At 34.9% G+C, this 25,059-nt stretch overlaps 1 protein-coding gene across 2 annotated transcripts in view; it reads left to right on the top strand.

Moving 5' to 3' along the window:
• The window catches only part of FAM185A (family with sequence similarity 185 member A), a 53,284-nt gene that overhangs the window by 10,436 nt on the left and 17,789 nt on the right, over positions 1-25,059 (top strand). Inside the window, exons 4-6 of one of the 2 annotated variants that reach the window (XM_058523972.1) lie at positions 2,578-2,716; positions 13,504-13,545; positions 24,938-25,033. In XM_058523972.1, coding sequence (XP_058379955.1) covers positions 2,578-2,716; positions 13,504-13,545; positions 24,938-25,033 — 277 coding nt within the window. The remainder of the gene's footprint in view (positions 1-2,577; positions 2,717-13,503; positions 13,546-24,937; positions 25,034-25,059) is intronic. The other variant, XM_058523982.1, reaches the window with a different exon arrangement.

Raw genomic sequence — 25,059 nt, 5'->3', positions numbered from 1 at the left:
TATACTATTTTGTTTCTTGTCTGATTGAATTTTATATTGTGCTGAAGAATCAGTCTAAATATTTCTTTCTATTTATATTATATATAGTGTTAATTTTTAAAGCATATTTCTTAGTATTCTTTTATGTAAAATAAATGCTTGTGAAATATGTTAACTTTTAATATACAATTTTCATAGAAGTGTGCTTTGGATATTTGAGAGGCAGTATAATGAATTGGTTAAGAGCACAGAATTGAGAACTAAACTACTTGGGTTTGAATCCTGGCTTAGCCACTTACTAAGCTCTTTAACTTCAGAAAAGTTACTTAACCTCTATATGCCTTGGTTTTCTGGAAAATGAAATAATAGTAATGGACTTAACTTAGAGAGTTGTTATAAGGATTAAATTAGTTAATACAGATAAAGTACTTGAAACAATGTCTGGCACATAGCTAGCTCTAATATAGTGTTTACTATAATGATGATGATAAAGGTAAATGAAACACAGGAAAGATAACTTGACCAGTCCTAGATCTACCAGTTAACTTTACTGAGACTCCATTTCATTATTCATAAAACAGGGATGGTATTACTTGTTTTTCCTACTCAACAAAATTGTGAGAATTGAAGAGCACTATAAACACATAACAGCATTCTTTACATGTCATTTTATATGGAGTGGCTCTTTTTAAATTGTATCATTAATTTCAGTATCCTAAATTTGGAACAGAGAAGACAGAAATCCATTTCATCTGATTGTTGGATTAATTGATGACATAGTTGTTAGCTGACCTCTTTCTTAGTTTGAGCTACAAAGCCACAGTTCTTCCTTAAAACTTGGTTTTCATTATATGTAATGTTGATTTACAATAACTAAACTTATGAAAAGCTTTCCTTCTTGTGTAGAAAAGAAAATTAATTCATAGCAATATCTCTGTCAGGAAGGTATTGATTTTGGGATCTACTTTTTGTTCTTTCTTAAAATGGCCAAATCTGTTAATAAGCAAACTATACAGTTTAATCCAAAGAAGCTATTTATGACTCTTCCATTAGCATTAATAACTATAAATTAGAGCCTCAGTATTTTGCTAAGTTTAAGTCAGTTGTTCTAAGTTTAGTTGTTCTAGTTAGTATCTGATATAGTGCATTATAGTGTGGCCCTCAGTGACTTGGATTTCTTTGAAATTAATTTTATGGAATGATTGGTTAAAATAACTATATTGTTGTGGTGGGGGAGGTGTTGTACTTTCACTTGATTTGCTGGGGCTTTCCATAAGAACCTCTTTTCTTTTCTTTCCTTTCTCTTTTTGTACTTTTATTAGTCTTTTAATATTTTAGTGTTCTTGAAACTCAATTCTTATTAAATAACATTTTGAACTCTCAACAGTTTTTGAAGGACATATTAGGAGTGGATGACACTGATGCCAATGTATTTCAAAACAATGATGCTCTTTCTTTAAACACCCCAGTGTAATACTTGAATTTGACCCTGGGCAAAACTGTGGCAAGCCTTCCTGGTGATTCAGTTTTTATGTCAACAGTTTTATATTAACACTCACTTTATGCTTATAAAACATTTGTTTAAAATACTATAAAAGATGATTTGGAATCCTTAACTAGATGTCTTCATTATACATTGTGCTCAGTATTTGAGACATAAATACATACTAAATTTCATTAAGGAAGCTTAGGGATAAATAGTAAATTCCTTCCATTTTGTTCAATGGAAAGCTATTGCCTTATTACATGTAAAGTGGAAAAGTTCTAGAAATAATAGTGTACTCACTATATTAACAGACGAAAGGAGAAAAATCAAATAATAGTCACCAAAATCAGATAAAGTATGTGCTAAAGTTCAAAAACCATTCATAATTTAAACAACAACAACAAAACAAATTTGAAATAGAAGGGAACCTCCTAAATCTTATAAAAGGGATCTAAAAGATATCTGTAGGAAGTATCATACTCGATGAGATGTTGTCAGCTTTCCCGCTGAGAACAGGAATAAGATAAGGATGCTTACCAATGCTTCTATTTACCGTTGAATTGGAGGCCTGAGCCAGATAGTAAGGCAGAAAAGAACAGGAAAAACAATATAAGGATTGGAAGGGAAGAAATGAAACTATCACTTGTAGACAATATAATTATGCATGTAGAAAAATTTTTTAAATTCAGGTAAATTATTGGAATTAGTAAGTGAGTTTAGTGAAGTTGTTGGATTTAAGGTCAAATACAAAGACCAATTAAGATAAAATGAAGTTAAAAAAAGATATCTTTAACAATAGCATTTAGAAAATATCAGATAGGAATAAATTTAACAAAAGATGAAGAGGAACAATACATAGAAAATATAAAACATTATTAAGAGAAATTAAAGATCTAAATAAATGAGGGAATATAGTAGGTCTATTTCACATTCCAGAGAATACACTGTTGTTCACAATCTTGTAATTAAAGCTAGGGAATCAAAGTCAATAAAGTGATTGGGTACTGGGTAGTAACTTTTTATGTAGTCACCCACTAATTCTGTAGATACCATTCTGGCTTTTTACCAGTCTTTGTTTTATAATGAACTGATTTGAGTCTTTCTCTTACTAGATTGTGACCATAGATAAACTTCAGGGAAGTTCTATTAATATATCTACTGAAGATGGTTTGCTGAAAGCCAAGTATCTTTATACAGAATCATCATTTCTATCTTCTGCTGCTGGGGATATTACATTAGGAAGTGTTCATGGTAAGATGAAAAAGACCTGATACATCTCAGACTTTCCACATAATGTAAATTTTAAGAGATGACTCTGTTTCTCTGTAGTTGAAGAAGGATCTGCCATCATGAAGCTGGTTGTCTAAATAGTTAATGGCAGACTAACCATCTTTTAAAAAACCCATAAAATAAAATAACTCAAAGCTATTTAATTTTATTTTGGCAAGAAATTGAATATTATACTGTTATATATGAAGCTAATAATAATTCTTTTTTTTTTTTTTGTGAGGAAGATCAGCCCTGAGCTAACATCTGCCAATACTCCTCTTTTTTTGGTTTTTGGCTGAGGAAGACTGGCCCTGGGCTAACACCCTTGCCCATCTTCCTCCACTTTATATGGGACGCCGCCACAGCATGGCTTGACAAGTGGTGCGTCAGTGCGCACCTGGGATCCGAACCAGCAAACCCCCCGGCCGCAGTGGAGTGCGCGCACTTAACCACTTGCGCCACCAGCCGGCCCCTAATTCTTACTTTTAATGCATTTCCTTATAAAAGGAAACAAATAAGAAAATATGTGCGGGAGATATTCAGAGGAAAGCACAATGAAATAAAAATGGTGTTAAAAATAAAGATGGGTTCTGAGTGGTTGCTTTTATGATAGGGAAGCTAAGGATTAAATAAATTAGTGAAACATTTGTAGAATCAAATTATAGCAACTCAGTGATAGTAATTTTGGTTAAAATGCTTTATGTATATTAGTATTGGCACCAGGTCCTCAGTACCCTGCCATTTTCAGTTTTCTTTGATTAAATATCATCTTGTGACTTTCAAAACATGTCTCTGCAGACAAGTAATATTCCTTAGTTAACTTTTGTGTTATTGAAAGAAAAGAAGAGCATAACGGTGAAGTAATATGGCAAAGGGCGTGCTCGTATTCAGTGTCATTCAGCATGCTTCTTAAATTTCCACATAGGAGATGATTCAAGTCCAGGTATGTTTTCTGAAATATATACAGATAGAATTAAGAGTCACTTATTCTGGCAAGAAGCACAGTAAAAATAAAAATATACACATCTGCTAAATGCCTTTTGGACCATTTTCCTGGAAGTGTAGACTGAAACGTTTTCCATATATAGACCATTTATTTAACTTCTATAGGAAAGCTGAATATTGGTATCTATACACTTTGGCAAAACCTCCAGATTTTAGTAGTGAGCATGAATTATTAGGTGGTATTAGAAAGTATGGCTAGTGCTAGCCATGCTGTGTAGCAAACTGGCAAGTAGTCTTACAGTTAAAAAAAAAAAAAATCTAAAAAAATGAATACTTATATGCTTAAAGTAATTCTTGAGCCTCAATTTAACAGTTAAACCTTATCAACCATTCTTGCAACATTAAGGTATTATTTGAGCCCAAAATAGCTTGATTCCAATGGAGCTGTATCCAGATAAAGCAAAAAGTTTTGTTACTTATTCATTTATTTATTTTTTACTCAGCTGTGCCTTGAATAGTTCTGGTAATTTGCAACTTTTCATATTGTAATAGTGATTTTTATGTAAGCATTGAATTTCTAACGGTTAATTGCAGTTAAAAGTACTGTATTTAATATGTTGAGTAGCTTTTAGTGGAAAAGCAATTCCTGCAAAGTCAGCTTGATTAACACCCACAATAAAAACAGCTCTCTTTGCAGTGCCTTATACCATGTTTACACTAAATTCATTAATTTTTTTTCTGCTTTCTTTTAAGTTAAACAAGTATTGAATTTGGTATGGTTTGTCATTAATAGCTTACATGACAGTAAAACAGATGTACTTTTTTTGAGGTAGTCCTCAAAATACTGTAGGTCTCCTGATTATTTAAAGTAGCTGAAGTGGAAACAAATTGCTAGAGATAAAAAGAGTTCATTCCTTAGCCTTTCTAAACTCCTTTATATTTACTGACCTTTAATATGAAGTCAAATACCTTTCCTTGGTTGGTTTAAATCGGGGTCAGACCTAGATCTTCTTTTGGACTGTTGTCTCAGGTTGGGTTTCTTGAAAGCAAACTCTGAGATGGAAATTAGAGTGCAGCAAGTTTACTAGTGAAGCCTCTTGGGACCGATGCCATATAAACGAAGGAAGCCCAATTTCCATGGGAGAAGTTGGACTGTAATGCAGCCTCAACAACATCAAGGAGGAGCCCTGAAGCTAGGATGGTCCTTAGAATTGTCTCAAGTTGGGATGAGGGGAGCTGGATCTTTATACAGGCATACCACGTTTTATTGCGCTTTGCAGATATTACTTTTTTGTGTGTGTGAGGAAGATTAGCGCTGAGCTAACATCTGTTGCCAATCCTCCTCTTTTTGCTGAGGAAGATTGGCCCTGGGCTAACATCCATGCCCATCTTCCTCTACTTTATATGAGACACCGCCACAGCATGGCTTGATAAGTCGTGCACAGGTCCACGCCCGGTATCCGAACCCATGAACCCTGGGCCGCCAAAGCAAAGCACACGAACTTACCACTACACCACCAGGCTGGCCCCAGATATTACATTTTTTTTTTTGTGAGGAAGATCAGCCCTGAGCTAACATCCATGCCAATCCTCCTCTTTTTGCTGAGGAAGACTAGCCGTGGGCCAACATCCGTGCCCATCTTCCACTACTTTATATGGGACGCTGCCACAGCGTGGCCTGACAAGTGGTGCATCGGTGCGCGTCCGGGATCTGAACCTGGGCCGCCAGCAGTGGAGCGCATGCACTTAACTGCTATGCCACGGGGCTGGCCCCACCAGATATTACATTTTTTACAAGACCCTCCACCAGCAAAAAAGTCACAACTCACTGAAGGCTCAGATGATGGTTAGCATTTTTTAGCAATAAAATATTTTTCAATTAAGGTATGTACATTGTTTTTTTAGACATAATGCTATTGTACACTTAATAGATTACCATATAGTATAAACATAACTTTTATATGCCCTGGGAAACCAAAAAATTTCTGTGACTTGCTTTATTGCGATATTCGCTTTAGTGCAGTGGTCTGGAACCAAACCCGCGATATCTCTAAGGTATGCCTGTATCCCCAATCATGAGATGCAAGCTGCCCCAGCAAGGAGTATGATCTTGGCCCAAGATGGCTCTCTTCACCCTAGGCAATTCCCCAAGAGGGCTGATAGCTAAGGGCTGTCTGCCAGCAATACTCCCAACAGCTAGGAAAATAAGTCCTTCAGTTATAAAGGGGGTTCTGGATGATGAATCACAGCATCCACTACAGTTACATTTATTGATTCATTCAACCCATATGTTGACCACCTACTGTGTGCCAAATTTTCAGCCACCAAGTGTACAAAGTTGGGCAGGTGATGATATCTGTCCTTAAAGAACTCACAGTCTAGTTGAAGGACTGAATGTCATCTTCCTTATTTGTAATACTAGTACAGCAGTGAGAAGAAGTAGGGGAAAGGAAAATTTGATCCAGTTGCCACTGTAGAAAAGCTTCCAGTTGTTAAACCGTGCTTTCCCCATCTAGTCCTTGGCCCTCACTCTACTTTGGTTTTTCAGTGGTAGTAAGTATATAAAAGAGGGGGCCGGCCCTGTGGCTTAGCGGTTAAGTGCGCACACTCTGCTGCTGGTGTCCTGGGTTCGGATCCCGGGCGCACACTGACGCACTGCTTGTCTGGCCATGCTGGGGTGGCATCTCACATTCAGCAACTAGAGGGATGTGCAACTATGACATACAACTATCTATTGTGGCTTTGGGGAGAAAAAGGGAAAAAAAGGAGGAGGATTGGCAATAGATGTTAGCTCAGGGCCGGTCTTCCTCAGCAAAAAAAAGAGGATTGACATGGATGTTAGCTCAGGGCTGATCTTCCTCACAAAAATGAATAAATAAATAAATAAAAGAGGGAGAGAAGAAAGAAACCCTCCTCATTTCCAAGTCACACCCCAGTGCCTGCCTACTTTTAAATCACCCTTCAGACAAGCCTAAGTTTCTTTCCTCTCCCTTCCGTGCCACCCCTATTTCCATCCTTGTCCTAAGGGATTATCTGAACATATTACTGGAGTTTGGAGTTCGGAGGTGGCATGGGTACAGAAGAGCAGGCAATGTTCTAGCTCTATATCCTCGTAGGTGAGAAGATTAGAGTCATGGCTCGTGAAAGGAAGTCCCTATGTTCTAGCTACTGGGATTTTAGTAGGAAGAGATATATCCCAAGGATCATTCTAAGCTGGAACTCTGAATATATATTCCAGTGAATTCTTTGTTCTAGATGGTGATAGTCATATAACACAAATTAGGTATATATTTTGGCTATAATTAAACAAGCTGGCTTGGGAATGTTAAACCTTGTTTGTATGGGAAAGTATGTTGCTACTTCTAAACATCTGACTTACAGAAAACAAACTTGGAGAATATATACATTGTAAGACTTGCCTGTTCAGGATTTATTTAGTTTGGCTTCTTTTTTCTTAAACAAGGCTTAAAATGATTTTTCTTTCAGGTAGATTTTTTTAAAACCCAACATATAGATGTTGTAAAAAGCCATTTTACCACAAATATGATGGCAATAACTGTCTTCTAGGTAGATTTACCAGGTCTGTGAGTTTGGAGCCTTTGTGTTAGTAGGTGGGTGAGTGGTTATTTGAAAGCATGTTGAAAGCAAACATGTATTGAGTGCCTCCGTGGGCCAGCCCCTTTCACTTATTGGACAGTTGGCTGTTTACAAATGAAGAAAACGAAACTTAGAAATATCTAATTGTTGCCTCTCAATTACAAGTTAATTAGTGGAAGAGCAAGGATTTGATCTAGGTTTCTTGACTTTTTTGGAGATGTTTTTAAACAGGATTCAAACAAATTTATGTACATAGCCATAGTGAACTTCTTAATTTCAACCCAAATTCCGTCATTGCTTTGAGGGCTTCCTGGCTTACTCTAGAGATGTTTCCCCTAGGAAGACAGCACTACAACACAGATGCAGTGCTTCAGCTATGTTCTATATTGTAAACTCCAGTTTCAGGATCCTTTATTATGCCTTATGACATCTGGCACAAAATGAGGATGTTCCATACAGGGTTTGAGTTCGTGGAGGCATTTGGGACTCAGTTCATCCCATAAAAAGTGATGCTGCTATCTTCAGTGTGTGGATTCTAAGGCTTCCATGAAAAGGAGAGCATAAAATTTATTTCTTATCTGTATTTTCTACTCATATACCCTGATGGCAAACCAACACCCAACATAGCGCTAAGTACTTACAGGGTGCCCAGTAACGAGGAAAGGGTTATAATGGAAGGAGTAATATGTCTTTCTTGACATTGCAAATTGACTCCTATGTGTAGAGAAGAAAAAAATCTATCCTAAATGTTTTTCCCAATGGAATTTTTAAGTGTAGCTAACTATATTTTCTAGGTAAGAAAATGAGTAAGCTAATAGACTAGTAATATTTACTATGTGTAAGGTTGGTTGAATCACATCTATTAGGTATGTGTGCCTTCTAACACAAAAGAAACTAGTTTATTCCTTGGTATAACAAATATTCCCCACTGTTCTGGCACTGGGAGTCTAGTGGGAGAATAGGTACTTGGATAGTTTGTATTTAGATATCAAGTTTTGTGACTGTTTATTATCTTGATTTCCTTCTAAATTATCAAAAATTAGATTCTCTGTGTGAAATATGTTTTATGATATTCTGCTATTTGAATATTTATGATTTTTTTTTTTGCTAAGATTCACCCTGAGCTAACATCTGCTGCCAATCTTCCTCTTTTTGTATGTGAGCCGTTGCCACAGCGTGGCCACTGACGGATGAGTGGTATAGGCCTGCACCTGGGAACCAAACCTGGGCTGCCAAAGTGGAGCACGCTGAACTTAACCACTAGGTCACCATGGCTAGCATGAATAATTATGATTTGTAAAGATTTCTATGCATGTATGTGTAAGATATACGTGTATTTATATGTATTCTACTAAATATATTTTTCAAATATAAATATATATAGTCTCCTGACTCTTTTAGAGAGAAAGAAAAGCTTGCTTGAAATGGTTTGCTTTTATTTATAATATAATTTAAACAAATTGATTAGGTTTAATATGTAGGAGTACTCATGACAGTTGTTTTAGTGTTTTATATTTAACTTACATTATTATTTGGAATAAGTGATTAATGACTAAAACAGTATTTTAAATATTTAGATTCCCTATGTAACTTACGGTCTTATTTTAGTTTCTTTGGGAACATACCTTGATAAATAAATTGCTGAGTATTAGTTCTCTCATTTTCTCTGTACTTAAAAAGTCCTTCGTTCCCCAAAGATTTAGCAATATTTACATGCTTAAAGTCTTCCTTAAATAACTACTTTGGATTTTAGGAACTTTCACAGAAGTAAAAGTTACATTAATTATACAAACACAGTTGATAACTTTGACAGCACTCAGAATTTCATAAAGAAATGTCCGAATTTGCTTAAGAAGGACATTTAGTTGCTGGTAAATTTATAAATCTGCCTTGTGAATTTAGAAAGCCAGAAATGATATAAAATTTTAAAAGAAAGAAGCTTTTATTGGATTGAATAGAACTTTTTATGAAGTTCATGAAAATACTTTGTTCAAATTCTAGTATTTATTTTTAAGTCATTGTGAAGTTTCAGTTTGATTATAATTTTGACATATGATATTGTTATGTTAATGTTGAATCTGGACAATTAAAACTTTTTGTTGGCTTTTTGTTTTTATTATTGAAGAAGATTCGCCCTGAGCTAACATCTGCTGCCAATCTTCCCTTTTTGTATGTGAGCCACCACCACAGTGTGGCTACTAACAGATGAGTAGTGTAGGTCCACACTGGGGAACTGATTCCAGGCTGCAGAAGCGGAGTGCGCTGAACTTAACTGCTAGGCCACCAGGGCTGGCGCTAAAGCTTTTTTTGTTTTTGTTGTTGAGGAAGATTTGCCCTGAGCTAACATCTGTTGCCAATCTTCTTCTTTTTTCCTTGAGGAAGATTAGCGCTGAGCTAACATCTGTGCTAGTCTTCCTCTATTTTGTATGTGGTTTGCCACCACAGCATGGCTGACGAGTGGTGTAGGTCTGTGCCCAGGATCTGAACCCAGGCCGCTGAAGCAGAGCATGCCGAACTCAACCGCTACACCACGGGGCCGGCCCCTCTAAAACTTTTTTATGTGAAATACTAGGAAGGAATTACAGCTTCCTTTGTGGTGCAGACAGCATAGATTTTTTTTTTTCCAGGATTTAGACATGTGACACAAAATGTTGCTGTTCCATGCAATGTTTGGACTGGCTCAGCTCTTTGGAGGGACTCAGCTCCTTCCATAAAGGTGATTCTGCTATCTTCAGTGTGTGGCTTCTAAGCTTCCATGAAAGGAAGAGAGATTGTAGAGGATCATGTGAGAAATTTCAGAAACCAAGCCTAGAAGTACATACATTACTTCTGCCGTATACTTTCAGCCAGAATATTTTCAGATGGCTTTATCTAACTACAAGAGGCTGAGATGCAGAGTTTAGCAGTATTCTAAGAAAGGAGAAAAGCACAAAAATATTAGTGGACACTGTCAGTCTTTGTCATATCATATTTACAGCTGCTCTTTCTCAAAGTTCTATGGATTCCTCCTCTTTCCACCCTCTTGGTATTCTCCAGGATATCCCCCTTCTTCCCTTGTTCACATCTTTCTTTTCTTTGGGTATCTTATACACTTTTGAGTCTTAAATACTTTGTATTCTTTTTTTTTAGGGCTTTTTATTTTTATTTATTTATTATTATTATTATTTAGACTTTTTTATTGAGGTAACATTTTTAAATTTTATAAATTTCAGGTATACATCATTATATTTCGATTTCTGTGTGGACTACGTCATGTTTACCACCCAAAGACTGACTACCATCCATCACCATACACATGTGCCCTGTCACCTTTTTCTCCCTCTTCCCATCCCCCCTTCCCTTCTGGTAACCACCAGCCTAATCTCTGTATCTATTACCCTTGTATTCTGATGACTCACATCTGTATCTCTGGCCTTGACTTCCAGCTTATACACACATCTGCTTGGTAGACATAGCCATTTGGATCTTTACAGGCATCTCAAACTCATTTCTAACTTGTTTCCTTCTACTTTCCCAGCCCCCTAACCTCATCCATAATGTGTTCCTCCTCTTTTATTTCCATTTGTAGTTTCTGATATTATCGTGTACCTAATGCCCTACACTAGAAATCTAGAAGTAATTCTAAATTCCTCTCTCTCTTTCTCTCACCTCCCACATCTAATCAATCATCAAGTTTGGGTAGGTTTTATCACCTAAGTATTTCTTCAGTCTGTCCCATCTTTTTCTTTCTTATTTCTACTGTTTCATTTCAAATTCTTGTCATCTCTTGCCTCAGCTCTAGCAGTAACTTTGCTTCCAGTCTTGCCTTCTTCAAATCCATTCTCCTCACTATAGCTATGGTTGTTTATTAGAAATGTACATTGAACATGACATTCTCTAACCCAAACTCTTTCCTTTTGCCTCAGTGACTTGGCTAACTTACCACTTCCCTCTTCTGACCCTATGCTTTGTCTTCCAGAATTACATAATCTCTTACTTTTTCCTTTATACATTGTTGCATGTTTTATACTTCTGAGTCCTTGATCAGAGCCTTTGATCATACTGAACATTCTGTTTATAGTCTTCCTAAAATGCTTTTCTCAGCTTTCTTTATCTCATTGACTTTTAGTAATCTTTCAGTACTCATCTAAAGCATCTTCTCCTCATCTCTGGCCTTCCATTGACCCATAAATTCTTGCCTAATTATAAACTCCTTAAGAGCAAGGATCATGTTTTATTCATTTCTATATTCTTAGCATGTAGCACTGTGGCTTGCAAATAGCAAGTGCCTCCCTTCCTGCCCCCCTCAAGCCCCCCAAAAAAACACAAAAGAGGACTTAACCTTTAAGTATATTTGATTGCTCTGTTTGCAATATGAGAGCATATGTGCTGTTTTAATCATAATCACATTTCTTTTAGTGAAGAAAAATAAAATAATGCTTATCTTTAAATTGATAGCTTATTCTTCCCTCTGACCATACTAGAATGAAGAGTTATTAGCTAAGAAAAACTATATATTTTCCCAAACACTGGGGTTTGTGGAAAAGTTGCATAACTTGACAATAGAGTAAGCACACGTAGTTATTACAGACCACATGGCATCTGCTTTATTGGAAAGAAGGCTTTTACAAAGATCTACTCCTCTCAAATAGTTGATTTATCATTTTCAGTGATTGGAGATGAAATAGGTGAAACCAAACTATAGAAAATTGTGCTAGTAATGCCCATTTGGTTAATTTGTATACTTTTAATTATTCTACAAAGTATTTGAGATAAGAGGTCCATTTTGTATATTCTAATGGAATATTTCTATTTAGGGTAGAGAGTTTTCTAAATATTTTGATATGAATTGAAAATATATTTTCTCCTTATGGCTTTAAAAATCCTTTAGCATTGACAAAAATATTTTCAAATATTCTTTATATTTACAAATATTCCTTATTTCCATAGTTTTCTTATTCCATTGTGCTTTTACTGTACAAGAACTCTAACATTCAAGAGAGATGTAGTCTGAGACTGTATAAGTCCCACTATAGTATGAACTAGTCCTCATTTAATGCATCTAAAACTTCTATTTTATAGCTCCAAGAACCATTGTTTTCTTGATATTACTTCACTTTCATCATAAGCACTAATGATTGGCTTTTTGAGAAAGACTATATTTTCATTAAAAAATAGTACATTTTTACTGCATTCCTTGAAGACTAGTATAAAATAATAAAGCTCCTTTGCCTTGCTGAGTGGGTGACTGGACTCACTAGCTAAATGACTGACTGTAAAAACTATGTCATAATTCTTTACTAATAGTTAAAATCACAAGTATCAGAGGTCTGCTTCATCTTATTTTTTGAAGTGTTTAGGAGGTGGAAGCAGTAAAGAGAATTTTGTGTGGAAGTGCCCACTGTCTCACACTAGGTTAATCTTCCTAAAGCATGATTTTCTTGTATTGTTATTCATTTTGAAATTCCTCACTGACTGCTTTGGTGTAGGACGAAGTCAGTAGACTAGCACTCCATGGTTCTTCTACATGGCTCCAGGGGTATTATACATACAAACACACATATGAAGAAAAATTCTACTATTTTTGGTATTGGAGGAAGGGGGCTGGGAAGAATGATTGTAATATCCATACTTGTCTTGGAAAATATATTTTCATTGAAAGATGGAAGGCTTTGAAGCTTTTTTCTTTGTTAGTCATACTTCAGTGTATTCATTATTCCTGCCCCAAACTGCTTTAACTCTTGGCATAGAAACCACTTTAATCTAACAGACAGACATGGCCTGCTGGCCTGAAAAATGACAGCAATTACTTTTTTCCATAGATTATTTTAGTGTTAGTTGGTGTAAAACTTGGTTTTGTGTGGTCTAATAAATATGGTGATATTTAGGTTGAAAATGCATAGGGAGTACACTTAAGTAATTTTTTCATTTTTGGGTTTTAGAAGAATCATTATTTTCTTCCATATTTCCCAGACAGTATGGTGGTTTGTTTTGTAGTTATGCTATAAAAGCTTAAGGTGGAGTGGACGAAGAGAGTTTGCATAGATGCCTAAAGTGAGTTATTTCAGAGTTGCATCTAAATTTCTGACTAGGTTTGTGATACTGAGAAAAATTGCCAACAACAATAACAGTGTTATTAAATAACATTGTGGATATCCAACCATATTTTAGATTACTATATATAACACAGTTCCTTTCTAGATTATCCATAATATATAAAATTGTCTTTATTTTTCTCTCTTTTGCAGGTAATATAACATTACAAAGCAAGATGGGTAGCATCACAGTAGGTATGTGCTAAGCTGCTAGTTGGTAAATTTTGCATGCTTTTTAAAATAGCTATATTTGTGGTATTAGAGTAAATGAAGTCTATAGTTTAGCTGATAAACCTTTTATAGAATCCTGATATGCAAGTCAAATATAGGCAGACCCAATATATGAATATGTGAACTTATTTCTGGAAATTCATTGGTTCATCATCCTATAAATATTGTATAATTATAGGTTTGGTATCAATCAGAATAGAGTTAGAATTCTAATTTCACCACTTTCTGTACATGGGCAAATTATCTAACTTCTCTGTGCCTCAGTTTTCATGTAGGGTTATTGTAAGGACTAAACAAGATCATGTATATAAAGTACTTTAGCAAAGTGACTGACATTTGGTAAAAATTCAATAAATAATAGCCATTTTTATTATTGTTTTTGTTCTAATGCTAGGCCAGAACTAATAGTGGCTAGTGATACTTTAGACCTAGTCACCACTTGTGATGCTGTACTGTGGGAGAAAAAGTTCAGATTTCCAGATAGTTTAGATTAGAGAATTTCTCTATCCCAAGTAGCACCTGCTTGTCTTTTAGGCAAAGGCACACTCTGAACTCTAAGAGTGGTGGTTGTTTTTTAGGCCTAGGTTGAGGGAGTTGAAGATGGGAAACTGGGATCTTTGTGTGGGAGCTGTGGCTTATTGCCAGTATGAATGCCCAGGGCCTCCTGGTTTTATCCTTTTTGACATGTTACATTTTGTCCTTTGTGCTAATAGAGATAGTGAATATGTCCAACAGTCCTTTTCACTATCACTCCTAGATTTTCTGGCTTAAAGTGCTTATCCTTTTCTAAGCTTTCTAGAGATTGTAACTTTTGTGTTTAATGGGGGATAAATAGAAGATAAAGGCTTCCTAAGTGATAATTATAAATCATTTTAACTAAGACATGACAGAAGGATTTACCTGTGTTCCAGTGGGAAATCAAGATTTACTGTTGATGCTTCAGGCCATTTCATCAGAGGGTGCATCAGGGGATAGTAAGGGAAGTTTCTAGGGTGAACAAAAAGGAACACTGGTGAGAAGCTGAACTAGTTGGGGAGAAAAAGTCCTAGACGTGGGTGGAGTTTGTAGCAGTAAGGGAAAGGGAGAAAAAAAGGGGAGTATTCCAAATTGGGAGGCACAGGGATTTTCACTACCCACTAGCAAGCCCTTTAGGCAGAGGTGGATTGGAGGAATACTTATAATATGATAATGCTAGTGTTATTCTTGGATGGAAATGTGGGAAGCTAAAGGGAAAACCATTCTCTCTGAAATTGTAAATAAATGGTTATTTATCCATACTGGAAAAGAATAGTAATAGAAAGGATGAAATGAGTAGTAATTTACATCTTTGGAGATGGTTTCATACTCTGTATAAATGATTAACATTATGAATTCTTGTTATGTTTTCCTATAAACTTTCCCCTTTTCCCATTATTAGGTATTAGAGAGATTTTAGGGCAAAGTGTTTTATTTTTCTTAGGTAAATCTCTGTCCACTCAAAGGAAATTACCTGAGTCCAGTGTTAAGAAATATTTTATAATTGACCACAATTATAGAAGTATTTAATGACCTTTTATAATTTTTGTAGGAAAACATAAGTTGTATCTATGGCTTTAGGTTGTTCTTAAAAATCCACAAATGTGTGAAGGTAAATAAAGGTTGAATTTCCTATTTGGTAAACATCATTGGTAAATTTTGAGTCTTATTTTGGAAGAGTCTCTCAAAATGAGAGAAAGAAGTATGCATTTGTAAGTTATCATTTCTTGATTTGTGATAGTGTGGAAAAGCATGGACTTTAGAAGTAGATTTAACTGTGAATTTTGGTCCTACCACATATTAACTGTGTAACTTTTAACAAACTGCTAAATTTCTCTGAGTTTGCATTTTTATACATAAAATGGATACCACCTGTACAGCACAAGGTTGTTGAGAAATTAAAATATATAGAGTACAGCCCGGCCCGATGCATGGGAGTCATTCAATAAACTGTCCTTTTCTTTCCTCTTCCAGTTTATTGTCTGTAATATAAAACAAGTAAGCCACTATGTTTTAACCTTAATTATAAGGGAAGTGTTAATGTCATAAATTCCTTGAATTCTTTGAATATCTATATTAAGACTTTGGAATAAAGAAATATATAAATTATGTCACTGTTTATTGGTCTCAAAATTGTATTAGCGTTTGAAGACAACCCTGAGTACGGCAGTAGCTAGTCAACGTATATTGAGTGGCTGCTCTATATCAGGAACTCTTTTAGGTACTAGGGAATATGTTGGTCAACAAAAGATAGTCTCCAGGCTCACCTTCGGGCTGATAAGAAAGACAATGAGCATGTAAATAACAAAAGATAATTTCAGATAGTGCAATGAATAAATAAGAGAGGGTAACGAGATAGAGAGTAGGGAAAAGAAACTACTTTATTTAGCAATCAGGGATGGAGATTGCTGGAGAAAGGATATTTGAACTAAGTCCAGAATAATGGGAAAGAGGCACATAAGATTCTGGGTGCAGGGCTCCCCAGATAGAGGAACAACCAGTGCAAGCCCTGAAAATGGAATGAGTTTATTGTTTTCGAGGCATAAGGAAGACTTGTGGAGAGAGTGCTGGGAGATGAGGTAAAGGAGGGCTGGATCATAGGGCCTTGTAGACATGGTAAGAGTTGAGACTTTATTCCAACTACAAACTAGGGTGTTAGCAGGGGAGTGATATGCAATTTATATTTAAAAAGAGCAACCTAGCTGTTGTTTCCTAATGTGCCAGAGGGGTGCAGAAGTGGAAGCAGGTGACTAGAAAGCTAAATTTGTTTATCCATTCTCCTGTTGATGGACAACTGGGCTGTTTCTAGTTTTTGGCAATTGTAAATAAAGCTGCTATGAACATTCTTAGACAAGTCATTTTATGGAGATACATATTTTTCCCCCTCTTGGGTAAATACCTAGGAATAGAATTGCTGGTTTGAGTAGGTATGTATATGTTTAGTTTATGATAAACTGCTAGACTTTTTTTTAAAGTTCCATTTTCTACTCCCTCTTACAAGGTATGGAAATTCTAGTTGCTCCACATCTTCACCAACATTTATTATTGTCAGTCTTTTTAATTTTACCATTCTCGTGTATGGTAGTATATCTCTGATATGAATTTACATTTCCCTAATGACTAGTAGTGTTCAGCACTTTTTCATGTGTTTATTAGTCATTAGTGTATCTTCCTTTGTGAACTTTTGTTCAGATCTTTTGCCCATTTATTTTTCAATTGGATTATTTGTCTTTTTATTATTGAGTTGTAGGAGTTCTTTATATATCCTGGGAACAAGTCCTGTGTCAGATACTGTTTTTCTGTATTTTCTCTCAGCCTGTGGCTTGCCTGTACATTTTCTTAATGATGTATTTTGATGAAAAGAAGATTTTCATTTTGATGAAATCTAATTTACCAATTATTTTTATGGTTATTGCTTTCTGTGTTCTTAGAAATCTTTGCCTTCAATCTTGAAGCTATTCTCCTATGTTTTCCTCTAGCAGCTTTAAAATTTTTGCTTTTCCTTTGATCCATCTCTAATTTTTGTGTTTAGTGTGAGTTAGGAGTCAAGATTCATTTTTTCCTATGGATGTCTAGTTGTTACATCACCATGTTGTTGAAAAAATTTCCTTTCTCCAATGGATTATTTCAGCCTCTTTGTCAAAAATTAAATGACTATATAAGTGTGGATCGATTTCTGTTCTCTCTCTCTCCTGTTTCATTGATCTATTTGTTGATCCTTAGGCTAGTACCACTCTGTCTTGATTATTGTTTTATAATAGTCTCTAAATTAGGTAGTCTTCCAAATTTGTTCTTTTTTAAGATTGTTTTGGATGTTGTAAATCTTTTGATTTTCCATGTAAAATTTAAAATTAGCTAGTCAATTTCTACCAAAAATCCAGTTGCAATTGTATTTGGGATTGCACTGAATTAGTTTAAACAGAACTGACACCAACATTGAGTCTTCCAATTCATGAACATAGTATAACTCTCCATTTAATATCTTCTTTAATTTCTCTCAGCACTGTTTTGTAGTTTTCAGTGTAGAGGTCTGGCACATCTTCTGTTAAATTTATTTGTGTTTTTGACCCCATTACAAATGGAATTTTTGAAATTTCATTTTCTAGGTGCCTGCTGCTGGTATATAAAAAATACAACTGATTTTTATACATGGACCATGTATCTTGTGACCTTGCTAAATTCACTGATTTATTCTAATAGTGGTTTCCTGGAATCTAGAACCCTTTTCTATGTCAGCAGTCATTTCATCTGCAAATAAAGATAGTTTTACCTCTTTCTTTTCAATCTGTATTCCTTTTATTTCTTTTTCTTGCCTTATTAGGCTAGCTAGGACCTTCAGTGCAATGTTGAATAGTAGCGGTAAAAGTGCTCTTGTTCCCAATCCTAGTCTCCATTATTAGGGGGAATGCTTTCAATATTTTAACATTAAATATGATGTTAGCTATATAGGCTTTTTATAGGTGTTTATCAAATTGAGGAAGTTCTCTTTTATTCCTAGTTTTCTGAAGGTTTTTTTTCCTTTTCTTTGATCGTGAATGGATGTTGAATTTTGTCAAATGCATTTTCTGCATTTATTGGAATGATCATATGTTTTTTCCTCCTATACTCTATTAATATGGCCAAATATATTGATGTTGCTGAAAGAGGAATGTAAAATTTTTCAACCAATTCTGTCAGCTTTATATTTGGCTTTTGACTCTTTGTTATTTAGGTATATACATATTCATTATTGTTATGTCTTCTTGATGATTTTTTTTGTTATTATGAAATGTCCTTCTTTATCTCAGGTAATACTCTTTGTCTTGAATCTATGTCATCTAATGGTAATAAAGGCACTCTTGCCTTCTTATGCTTAATGTTAGCATGGCATATTTTTTCTGTCCATTTACTCTCTGTCTTGATGTTTAAAAAGCATCTTTTGTAGACAGCATATGGTTGGGACTTGCTTTTTAAAATTCTTTTTGAGAGTTCTCTACCTTTTAATTGGAGTGCATAGTCCATTAACATTTAATATAATTATTGATATGGTTGGGTATGGGTCTACCATTTTATTATTTATTTTATTTTGTCCCTTCTATTTATGTTTGTTTCTTTCTTCCTCCTTTTTTTGCTTTCTTTTACATTAATTGGATATATTTCAGAATTATATTTTAATTTTCCTTTTGACTTTTTAGCTATACTTTTTTGCATTATTTTTTAGTAGGGGTTCTAGTGATTTCAATATAGAAACTTAACTTTTCACAGTCTATTTACAATTCATATTATGCCACTTTATATAAAATGTACAAAACTTGCAACCAAATAGATCCATTTGCCCCCTCCTGTCCTTTATAGTATAGGGTATCATACACCTACATATATTATAAACCCCTTAATACACTGATATGATTTTTGCTTAATAATGTCATATGTATTTTAAAGAACTTAAGAGGAGAAAATGATTTTTTATATTTACCTAGATATTTATCATTTCCACTGCTCTTCATTTCTTTCTGAAGATATGAGCTTATAATTGGTAACATTTTTTTTTGCATTTCTTACAGTCCAAGTCTGCTGACAACAAATTCTCTTAGGTTTTTTTCATCTAAAAATGTCTTTATTTTGCCTTCTTTTTTGAAGGATATTATCACTGGGTATATAATTCTGAGTTGACTGATTTTTTTTCTGTATGAATAAAATATAAACCAGGACAAAAGACAAGTAACAAACTAGAAAAATATCTACTATATATTTACACATACACACATATCCATGTGTGTGTCTGTGTATGACAAATGAGAAGAAAAGGAACACTCAGTGGGATGGGAACATGGATAAACATGAACAGGAAGTTCACAGGAGAAATAGTATACATATACAATGTTGTTCCACCTTACTACTAATCAAAAACATCTAAATATAAGCAGCCATGACTTAAATTGTTGGTAAAGTTATGGTTAAACGGGGATTTCTATCATTAGTTCAAATGTGATGAACCATTTTGTAGGTCCGTTTGGAAATGTATATCAAAATTGGCAGTGTCTACATTTGCTTTGCTCTAGCACTTACTCTTTTAGAACTTTATCCCACGGAGTTAATCTGGTAAGGATATAAAGATATATGCATGAGGATATTCATCTCTTTGTTTATAATAGCAAAAAGTAGTGTACATTTTAAGTTGTTCCCAGTAAGAGAATAGTTAAATATATTATGGCACATCCATAAAGTGAAATATTATTCAGCCTTTAACAATGTAATAACCTAGCTCTATAGTTTGCAATGTAGAAAGATAGTCCTAACATTTTATTAAATGAAAAAAAGTATAAAACATTGTATTGTGTCTTGACATGAGTACAGCCATGTTTGGCCGCTCCGTTGACCTACAGCCACCAGCACAAAAAGAAATATAAAAGCTGCTTTCTGCGTGGTGGGAACTAACCCTTCTCTCACGGAGGGAGTTGCAAGTTGTAACATTTCAAGGCTCTTGAAGTGTCGTAGCACGGGATGGACTGGCCATCTGTGCCGGGCTGGGACGATAACCAAAGAGAACAATGCACGTACACAACTACTGGGCTGGGACATTAGCCAGGGGGCTCAGTGCACGTACGCCACTGATAACCATTTTGTGCATGGAAACACTAAATGCTTGCTCTGCAAACTCTGTAATTGCTTACTCTGCAAATTACTGATGGTATAAAAACTGCTGGAAACTGAGACCCGGTGAGAGTTCCACCTGTGGAAGGGACGCCTTGCCCAGGACGAGTGATCCTTGCCCAGCCGCGTCGATTGACAGGGCTCTCCCGGCAGTGGGGCGTGGATGTTGTGAGTAACTGATTTGATGTGAAGTAACTGATTTGATGTGTAGTAAGTGATTTGATGTGTTCTCTTTTCGGTCAACCTGGTGTTTCTCTTTCCGGTTGATTTGTGTCATTTCTCTTCAGCCGATGTGGGTGTTTTCCCTTTCCAGTCGGGCTGATGTTTTTTCCCTCTTAATATTTGACCTATTTGGATCTGTTTGCAGACTGTCGCCTTTACTATCCTCTATATAATAAAATATACCTTCAGTCCATTTGTTGGAGTGGAAAGTGTCTTTTACGTCTCCGATCGAATCCCCGAACCTCTCATAACAATTGTTATTTCAAAATATACTGTGTATATTTTTATAGTCAGTATTAAATCAGAAAAAGAAAGGAGAGAAGGAGAATGGGACAGGAGGACAGAGGAGAGCATGGCAAAAATTATCCAAAACTTATATAGAAATCAAAGCTGTTTGGGTCCTGTTATATAGGCTTCTTCCTTTGAATATATCTGGACCTAAAAGTCACTGATTTGTGGAATACATCCCATTTCTACTGACAGCCAGAGCAGGAGATGCCATACCATTTTTGAAGAACCCACTTATGCACCTTTATGAGCAAACAAATATTGCTAACGTTTTGTTCAATAGGAACATATAGCTTAAGAGGTTAAACAAAAGAAGTTGTGACACCATCTTTAAGCAAGTCAGCAAAATCCTAGTTATCTACTTGGTGATGTCTTATTTCTCACTTTAATAAATTTGGTGGAAGCAACTTCATTACCCCTAGAAAATGGTGAACAATCGGGTTAATGAAAAGTTAGAACTGCCTTGAGGCAACAATTTTTTCATTTCTATAAGCAAAAATTTTATACTTATATGCATATTACTGAGGCCTTAGAAAGAGAGATGGTTTTGGTAATTTGGTAAATCTCTTTGTCTTAAATAAAATCAAATTTTACATTTTGTTTTTTGGGGAAACACACTCGTTTCCTCAAAACAAACTGTTTTGCTCTAACAGTCAGTAGACATGGTCTATAAAGGGCCAAATAGTAAATATTTTTGGCTTTGTGGGCCAAATGGTCTATCTATACTATGCAACTCTGTCATTTTAACACAAAAGCAGCCATTGATAATTCACAAACAAATGGATGTGTCTTTGTTCCAATAAAACTTTATTAATTAAAACGAGAGGTGGGTTGTAGTTTGCCAACCCTGCTGTAGAGCCTAAAAACCATTATTATGATTCTGGAGAAATTTTGGATTTGATGCCTTAATCCCAAAGGTGACAAGTGGGTAATGTTTGTTTGAAATTTCTTAATTGGTTGGGTTGTGTTTTCCTTAAAGCAAAAGATTTGCTGGAGAAAGCTGAAGGCAGCTCTACAAATCTTGACAACCTAATTAAAGTCTGTTGAGTAACTTGGATTTTGAGGAATTGAAATTAGTAGAAGCAAAACAGTTATAAAGAAACAAAAAGTGATTTGTAGGAATCTGAGAGGGAAATTTGTTAGAATAGCAGAGCCTTCAAAATATTGGAACAGGTGTTGAGAAAAGGTTATATAATATTATCAAATTGGAATATTAAGAGACTTGAGATGATTTAGGTGTTATCCTATCTGATTTCAGGAAAATAGACTGTCTTCTCCATGATTCCTTTATTAAGAAGAATATATGTAATTAAGGTCCTTTATTTCTAGTTTAGATAATATTATTGATCAGCTTCTTAAGTAATCTCATCAGTCGTTTGGGTTTTGTATACACATTCTAACCTACCTCCCAAAACCCTTTCTTCCTACTTTCCTTAATACAGAGCTCTCTCAGACGCTGAAGTGCTATAAAAAATTTGATTATATGTATATCAAAACCCTGATTTTTCTTTGACTCATAGTTTTAAAAATATATGTTTCTTCTGGAACACCAGGTCATCTTCCATTTAAAACTAGTCAACAGGAGAAAGCAGAGCTTGATAGTAGTTAATGGTGGGATAGGAGTGCTAATAGAATTGCTCACCTAGCTTTACTTTGTTTGCCCTGTTGTCTCTTTTGGAAGGCACTACTGGAAGCTGTGTACTGGTAATTATATCTTTAAAAAGAACATCTTCATGTTTTGGGGGGGTGGGAGTAAGGGGCTCTTTGCCTTGTGTATCTCTCATAAGCCCAGCCTCCTATATGCTCCCTCACTAATACAGAATACCTAGGCAGGACATTAATTTAGAAAACTTTACTCGAAGTGACCTTAAAATTCTGCCTTTGCAAATCCTTTATGTCCTATATATAAAATTTGTTCCTTGCTTTTGCAATTAGTATAGCTTTGGAAGTGTAGCAATCAAGTTGCAGAAATCGAGAAATATTTTTTGTGTTGCTGTTCCTTACTATCTACGTGTTGAAACTTGAGGTAAAATTATAAAAATTCAGAAGAACTTTCTGAACATACTTGACCAATTTTGAGAGAATTCTCCCTTTATCTGAAGGAAAATAGCAAAGTTTGGAATTTTAGCCTTTCAAGCTTACTTACTATTCTCTGTATGTATATTTATATATTACAAATATCTATTTCCTTGGTTGTAGGTAGTGTTACCTGGTAGTTGACGTCAGTTTTTCCCTTTTGTATGTGTAATTTTCCATGAAAACTCAGTGGTCTCTGTCAGACCATCAAGATCTTTGTCCAAAATTGTGATGATAGAAGACTCTCTGTGAGTCCACTGTCTGGACTAACAATTTCTGTTCACTTCTTAATCACCCTCTAATGCGTATTTCCCTTAAGTTTTCCCCCAAGAGCTGTAGAATTTCTCTATTATGTGACTCTCCAAAAAATGAAATTCTGTGGATGAAGCCTTAATTTGACTCTTGATAATTAATTTTTAGTTCCATTTGTATTACAGAAAACAAAAGAAAATCATTGGTTGTTTTGCTACATAGCTTTTTAAATATCACTTTTGCTTTCTCTTTTGAAAGCACGTCTTGAGTTTTAATTGTTTTTTTTTTGTCAGCCTCCAAAAGATGGGCCATTATCAGAGTTCAAGACTGTTAACATGAGGATGTAATTACTTAGTGGCTTAGGATATAATTATTTAGCTGTTGTTTATTTCCCATTTGGGGGAAAAAAAGAAGTGAAAAGTATTGTTTATGAGCCACACAAAAATCTTGTGGTTTTTTTTCCCCTAGAGAAAGCAAGAAATCAAACTAATGTTTCAAATATTTTACTTTGTTCAACCTGGGATAATATACACATTGTGTAGTCTACATTTTTTTTACCATAATATATTTTTACTTGGCTTCTTTTAGGATGCAGTAAGAGGTTTTAAAAGGAGTTTCTGTTGGTATCTGAGAAGAGAAATATTCATCTTTATCCAGCTGTTCCCTGTCATTTATCTCTAGTGGCTTAATTTCTCAGCATCAGTGTTTACTTTTGACACTTAAAAATTAAATTTGGTCTGATAAAGGACATGTTTCAGTATAGATTAGAGATAAAATGTTATAAATTATCTTGGAGTCAGGTTTTAAACAGTTTTTACCAACTTGTTGTCTTTGTTTGGAGTCATTTAAAATTTATTTTAAAGAAAAATATTGGCTTCTTTGTGATAATACAGATGTTTTCTCTCCACATTTTATAAAAAGTATAATATAATTTTTGGCATTATTTTCACCATACTCCCTACTTTTTTCCACTTTGAAGTAATAAAAGCTCCTGATAAAATATGCTTTCTCAGGGCAGTCAGATAGAATATTAAATTAAAGGTTCAGTTGCTATGAGAGAGGAGGAAGAAGGAGAAGCTACTTAGCACTGACTCTTCAACATCATTCTCTTACTTCTGTATCTCTGATTCTGTCAACTTTCCCTTGAACTTGAAATGTTGGCTAATTGACAACTGGGATCAACGATGACATAGGAAAATTTTAGTGTCAAATCAGGACCATCTTAATTATGATTTTCTTCCCCTGATTTAAAGATATCGGTTCAATTCCAGAAACTTGAAAAGAAATATTTAGATATAAACAAACATCACCTACTCTTCAAATGATTCCTCCCCCCCATTTCTATCCCTCTAAGAAATGCAACAAAACCTTATCTAGTAATTTTTGCCTGTTAGCAGCACTTTTTAGTACTAGCAAATTTGCTAAAAGGAGAAAATATAAGAGGTTTTGATTTTTGTTAACTTTGCTACTATTTATATGTGACTGTACATGAGATAGAATTCTTTGGTAAATGTTGAAAGTTGATAATAAACTAAATATATATGATACATAATGGTCTTGGCTGTCAAGGATCCATTGCTTGTGTACTGTCCTTCCAAACATTAGGTATTAGAGTAAACATGTTTAGAGATAAATTATGCAGGGTACTATAGACATAGGGATTTTTTATTAGCTGTCTAGGTAGAGTTCTAGATTTCTAATTCTGTTTTTATTTTAAAGCAAAAGATGGCATAGTTATAAGGAATATACAAAACCTTGCAAGACTCTTAGCTCCTTATCCTAATACTGAAGTGGAGCCTTTTATTTCAAGTTTATAATTCCAGTTACTGAAATAAGAACGATGATGCTTATGATTTTTCCTTCCTCGTAGATTCGTCCTCTGGATGTCTAACAGCCTCAACTCATCAAGGTGCCATAGATATTTATGTCAGCCAGCTGGGGAAAGTGGAATTGAAAGCCCATAAAGGTTAGCCAAGTGGAATGTTTTATTTT

This window comes from Diceros bicornis, chromosome 3 (genome assembly GCF_020826845.1).
Source record: "Diceros bicornis minor isolate mBicDic1 chromosome 3, mDicBic1.mat.cur, whole genome shotgun sequence".
Classification (NCBI taxonomy): Eukaryota; Metazoa; Chordata; class Mammalia; order Perissodactyla; family Rhinocerotidae; genus Diceros; species Diceros bicornis.
The sequence above is the reverse complement of the archived record's forward strand: the minus strand, read 5'-3'. Positions and strand labels throughout refer to the sequence as shown.